The sequence below is a fragment of the Panthera tigris genome, chromosome C2 (genome assembly GCF_018350195.1).
Source record: "Panthera tigris isolate Pti1 chromosome C2, P.tigris_Pti1_mat1.1, whole genome shotgun sequence".
Classification (NCBI taxonomy): Eukaryota; Metazoa; Chordata; class Mammalia; order Carnivora; family Felidae; genus Panthera; species Panthera tigris.
The window spans coordinates 14,001,961-14,008,440 of record NC_056668.1 but is presented as its reverse complement, the minus strand read 5'-3'; the positions used below and the strand labels follow the sequence as shown (position 1 = coordinate 14,008,440).

The 6,480-nt window shown below is 40.2% G+C and overlaps 1 protein-coding gene across 1 annotated transcript; it reads right to left on the bottom strand.

Annotated features, from left to right (window-relative positions):
- Nucleotides 1–4,480: 4,480 nt before the first annotated feature.
- On the bottom strand, nucleotides 4,481–4,672 carry LOC102954315 (keratin-associated protein 8-1). Its single transcript, XM_007092142.2, has one exon. It carries the CDS (start codon nucleotides 4,670–4,672, stop codon nucleotides 4,481–4,483), a length of 192 nt encoding a protein of 63 aa, XP_007092204.2.
- Nucleotides 4,673–6,480: the final 1,808 nt, after the last annotated feature.

The window sequence follows — 6,480 nt, the reverse complement described above, 5'->3', positions numbered from 1 at the left end:
TTTCCTACCAACCATGTGACGAGGGCAGACATTAGATGCCTTCAAAATAGCCTTTAGAGAATATTTGGGAAAGGTTGAAGATGATATCACATAACAGTGATAGATAACATCTATCAAAGTTAGTCTCAGAAAATACTTTGGGGCTTTAAACCTCTCCTGTGAACCAAATGGGTAAATATAAATTATCATTCGTATATTTAGCTACAACTAATGAATCGTTACTTCTGAGTAATCAAAGAACTGAGAGCCTAACAATTAGAGCAGAGGACTTAGAAGAGTAGACAGGAAGCCTGAAACCTGGGGGTGGGAGTGAGTGAAAGACCTGAGAATATATTTTTGATACATAGAATGTGAAAATGCTAAAAAATAAAATGTTAAAGAAACTTGCAGCATTTGACATCCTTCCTTAATGGAGATCAGTTGGCTATGGAAATAAGACATTAAGAAAATGGTAAGCAGAGTAGAAATAGCACTGCCCTCTGCATTCCAGTGAGCGTGATGCCATATAATTTTGGCAACGCTTAACGCTTAGTCGCAGACTCATAATTCAAGGAATACTTCAAAATGTCTTCTAGCCATCCCTTTCTTCTGGGAAGAATTACTCTGAACCATCTTAAAATGTGAAGAAAAATATTTCTCTCTCAGTCTCTCTCGTCTTTCTCTGAAAGGTTCTTCTGTAGATAAGATGCCTTTAATATTCAAATCACCTTTCTCAGATCTACAGGCTCTATTCAGCAGGGAAATCTTAAATATACATAACTTAGTTTTCAGATAATGGGGAGCAATAAAGGATTAATGAGAAGGTAGGAAAGAAAAAGAATACTTTTCTTCATGTGTGACCTGGGGCGTCAAATGCACAATCATCAGCTTTCCCATCCACAAATGGCTATGAATTAAAGAATAATTACAAGATGTTAGCAAATGGATATTTGACATATTTTTCATGTTCATTGAAGAAATTTGTAGGATAATCCAGTCATATTTATTGAGTTTCTACTATGTGCAGGGCACTAAACTTGGCTCAGCTCAATACTAAAACTGATGTACAGTTAGAAACAAATACCTAACTATACCCCCTACAGACCACAGCTGAGCTGGGGTGTAGCATCTTCCTACTCTTTTCACTTTATCTGTAAAATGTTATTTATTCAGTTTTTATTTTTATGAATCCTACATAAATATCAATGACAAATAGAAGAAGCTGACAAGGAAATGGGAAATAAAAAGCCATAATAAAGGACCCTCTAATTGTTCCAAATTGGTGGCACAAAGGTAAATCACTTAGGGGTATTTGTTTAAATATAAATTCCCAGACCCTGGAGAAGATTTTCCCATCTGAAGGATGGTGGAGAGGGAGGACTGAGTATAAGCATTTTTTTGTGGTTTTTTTTTTGGGGGGGGGGATGGGGGGTGCTAGTGAATGAAAGGCAGAGAGAGAGAAAGAGTGAATCTCATGACATGCGGAAAGAGAAATGGAGAGAAAGTGAGGAGCCTGGAGCAGGGTTTGAACTCATGAACTGTGAGATCATGACCAGAGCCAAAGCCAGGTGCTCAACCGACTGAGTCGCTCAGATGCCCCAGTACAAACATTTTTTAAAACCATAGGTAATAGAAGTGAATTGCAGTTAAAAATTGCTGAATGATATCAAGAGATGTAGAACATTTTCATATTACTTAGGAAAATATGAATTTATAAAATTATCCAATAATATATTTTTTCCTTTAGGCAGAGTATGGCACCATACCCCAGTACTGCGATTGAAAGGTACCAAGCACAGACGTACTTCAATGCATATCTCATATATCTTTGGATATATAAGATTTTTCCCTTTCTTTTTTAGCTTGTGATGTAAATGTTTTTCTTTTATTAAGAATTATTTACCTGAGGATGAGTAGATAGATTGATAGATGATAAATGAGAGAGAGAGTGTGTGAGTGTGTGTGTGTGTGTGTGTGTGTGTGTGTGTAAGTAATGGCCTAAAACAATGCTTCTTATGGTGTGGTCCTCAGACCACCTGAGCTAGAATCCCTGGGGTACTCCTAGAATCTTTAGATTTCTGGCTCATCCACGTTGTTGCAAATGGCAAGATTTCCTTCTTTTTTAAGGCTGAATAATATACCATTGTATATATACCACATTTTCTTTATCCATTCACCTCTCCATGAAGGGATACTGTTTTCATATCTTAGCTACTATGAATCATGCTGCAATGAAATGGGAATATAGGTATCTCTTTGAGATAACGATTTCATTTTCTATGGGTGTACACCCAGAAGAGGGATTGCTGAATCATCTGGTAGATCTACTTTTAATTTTTCTGAGAAATTTCCATATTGTTTTCCATAGTGGCTGAGCCAATTTCTATTCTCGCCAACAGTGTATAAGGGTTCTCTTTTCTCCACATCCTTACCAAACGTATCTCTTATCTTTTTGATAATAGCCATTCTAACACACATAAGATGTTCACTCATTGTGCTTTGGTTTGTATTTCCATAATGGCTGCCAATGTTGAACACCCTTTCATATACCTGAAATAAGAATCATGAGAAGTATATGAGGTGAATAATATGTTAATTAGCTTGACTGTGGTAATCATTGCACAATGTATGCACACTTCAAAACGTTCTGCTGTACCCCTTAAATCTATACAATTTTTATTCGTCAATTATACCTCAATTAAGTTGAAAAAAAATTAGGTTTCTAGATCACACCTCAGATGTACCACATCAGAACTCCTGTAGGTGAGTCATAATAACTTATCCTCCCAGACAACTCCCCAGGTGATTCTCCCACATACCACATTTTCAGAAACACTGGGTGAGATAGCTCTCTGAGGTCTCTTCAAGCACAAATTTTATGTAACTTAGTCATCATTCTAGAACAGTGGAATAGACATCCAGCTTCTATCTGACCCTCTGATTCCTGAGAAATCCCTCTTTTCTTTTTCTATTCTATTCTAACATGAATGTTTAAACTACAATTCCCAGTATGAATTAATATGCAGCTCCTAGAAAGTTTCAAACTGGAAATTGTATTGACTATCACAATGGTGTACTGGGAAAGAATCCACTAGGTAAATCCTTGAACAAGATGTCTTTTTGAATTTTGTTAAAAAGATATCTGTTGGATGAAATATGGTGGAGAAAATATTCTCTTTCAAAGTAATTTCTCCAAATAGCCTTTATGTTTTCGGCTACAAGGTGAATCATGGGCAATATGTGCAGATACTCAAGAAAAGAGCAGGGTTAAGCAAAGCCTGCTGTCACCAAGAATATTTGTACTGTACATAAAATGCTTTCAACAGGAGGATTGAGACCTTTTTGACTTGGCTTATAAAAGAAATAATGCTCTTTTCTCTAAAGGAACACAAAAGAAGGCTGATATATCTTCAGAAACAGTTCTTTAGAGTTACTTTTTCCCCCATGTTTATGAAGTCACTCATATCTTTAAAGAGTAAAACTCACTACCTGCTATTGACTGTACAAAGATTAAGAAGCTTTCCATCACTGTTTCTAACCTGGAGTTTCCAAGCTGTAAAATAAACACCATAGATATTTTGCTAGGAGAGAACTACTCCTTCCCCTAAAAGACTCTCAGACTCCTAAAATAAACCTATAGCTATTCTATTACATGAGGCCTCAGAATCTTTTAATAGGTATTTTATGCTACATTTTTTTTTTTTTGTCCCTGGGAGAGGGGACAGAGTGGGTTTCATTTGCACTCATATGGACATAAGTGGAAAATCCCTCCACCCACCCCTCCACCCTCCCCACCCTCCCCACCTCCCCACCTCCCACCACCCTACCACCCTACCACCCCACCACCCCATGCCCCCACCACCACCATGTTGGGTTTCCTTGAGGAGGGGCAGGAATTGGGAGATGACAGACCCCAAGCACTGAATGGTACATTGTTGGCTCAGAGATTGCAGGTGGATGTCAGAGTTAAGGGAAGGTTAAGACAAGCTTTTTTCTTTTCCTCACAAGCAGCCCCTTCGGACTGTTTATCACACCCAGATCAAGGACTATTCGCTTTCTCCCTGCTTCTAAAGCCCACGGGAGAAAGATAAATCCACTTCCCTCCCCCAGTCGGTGTAACAGAAAACGTGCACACACCAAGAAAGGAAACTGGGCTCAGGTGTGAGTAGTATGCTGGTTGAGACAAGTTTATTGAGAATTCCACACCCACACCCACAACTTTATCAAGAGTTGTGAGCGTGGTGAAAAATTCAGAAGAAATACATGTTTGGGTATCAAGGTTCTGAAAATGTCTCAAAGAACATCATGCAGGGAAGGCAGCTGGAGGCGTCATCGGCTCGTTCCTGTTCTTCCCTCCGGACTCCAGGGCTAGGCCCGAGAAGCAGCGCCTGGGAGGTTGAGCGGCAAATGAGGACTAAAGACGGAGGTAGGGGGAGGGACGTGGAGGGGTGCCTCTCAGCCTTGGGAGAGAAGATTCAGCGCCTCGGCAAATTTCAGCAAATCAGTAGAGATCAAATGGCCAGTATCTTCTGAAGCCGAAGGCCCCACAGCCGTTGTAGCCATAACCGAAGCCGTAGCCCACGGGGGAGTAGGTGCTGCCGTAGCCACAGCCCACGCTGTACCCCAGGGGGTAGCCGCAGCTGCCCCAGTAGCACCCTGGGAAGACGGCCCCGGAGAAGGTGTTGCAGTGCATGGTGTCCGCAGCGGAGGGCTCAGGTAGCAGGGGAATGTGTTTCCTCTGTGTGATGGATTCCCCAGGCCCCGAACCTTCTTTATATACCCCGGCGGTGGGGCGTGGTGAAAAACACCAGGCCCTCATTTTCATTCTTGACGACACCACAAAAAGCTCATTAATGTGATTTGCCCTTGCGTTAGATGTCTTTACGGCTGCTTAAGAAAGCTGTGATGTCATCCGATGCAGGCATCGGATCCCTTCAAACAAAGTGTGTCCGTCCACTAAAAAAAGCATTGCAGTGACTTCAAAGAACTGAGTCCCACAGACCCGAGATCTAATTCTCTGCAAGCAGTCTTTATACAACCCAGAAAGGTTCTGAGCTTGTTAATTCTTATTCTTGCTCTCTCAGTGTCCACAGGACACAGTTGGAATTCAATAAATCTGTGTCAAACGAATTAACAAACGAAATAATTAGTGAATCCAACTAACACTTGACGTATTTCTTAGTGTTCACTTGATTAAAGAATTCTCTTTTTGGTAATGTGCAAGACAAATGCTATAGAACTCGCAGGAAAGTCTCCTTTTTATTTTTTTTCTCTGTCTATAGCTACTCTGGTTTAAGAACCGGTTAAAAAATTAATCATAATTATAACTCCCACCTGAACTATATCTAACATCACATTTTGAGACCACTGCCTGAACTAATAACCTTATAATTGTAAAAAAAAACAAAACAAAAAAAAGGAGTTTGTGGATTAACTCTCAAAATGAACTGTCAAATAATTATGATTTGTTGATCTTATTTTTAAAATAATATTGAGGGGGGGGCGCCTGGGTGGCGCAGTCGGTTAAGCGTCCGACTTCGGCCAGGTCACGATCTCGCGGTCCGTGAGTTCGAGCCCCGCGTCAGGCTCTGGGCTGATGGCTCGGAGCCTGGAGCCTGTTTCCGATTCTGTGTCTACCTCTCTCTCTCTGCCCCTCCCCCGTTCATGCTCTGTCTCTCTCTGTCCCAAAAATAAAATAAAAAACGTTGAAAAAAAAATTAAAATAATATTGAGGGGAGCCTGGGTGGCTCAGTTAGTTAAGCATCTGACTCTTGAGCTCCGCTCAGGTCATGACCTCATGATTTGTGAGCTGGAGTTTTGCCCCGGGTTCTGTGCTGGCAAGGGGATGCTTGCTTGGAATTCTTTCTCCCTCTCTCTTCTCCCCTACCCTACTCATGCTCTCTCTCTCAAAATAAAAATTAAAGAAAACCTTATTTAAAAAAAAAAAGCATTTCAAATAAATATTGAAAATAGTAACAAAATAAAAACAGAAAAATGAATGGCAAATTTTATCCTGAAATGTGTTTTGTTGTTGTTGTTGTTGTTGTTTTTCCCTGGATCTAATAAAAGCAGATTATCTGACAAATGTGATGAAATTGTGAAGGCCCAGGTAACATATGAGGTCAACATTTCACTTCTCACTTCTCAGGAGCGGGAAGGGAAGCACTCCTCTTTAAGTAGAAATTTAGTTTTCAAATATGAATGAAAGAAGGGACAAGATGGATCAAAAGTAACTTGAGTCACACAAGACCTAATAACCTATTCTAGATACTTGCACTGAGATTGCCCAGAATGGCACTTAGTAGAAAACATACAGAAAATACAGCAGGACACATGGCACAAAAATAGAAAGGCACAGAGCTATCACGAGTTGTCCTCACAAGGCCATGGAAAGAATACGTCTTACATACTGCCCCCAAATTTTACTTTAGATCCTAGAGATAACTTTCCTCCCCATCACCAGCAACTAAGGTCTAAATTTCTGGGAGTACATAGAGGTCA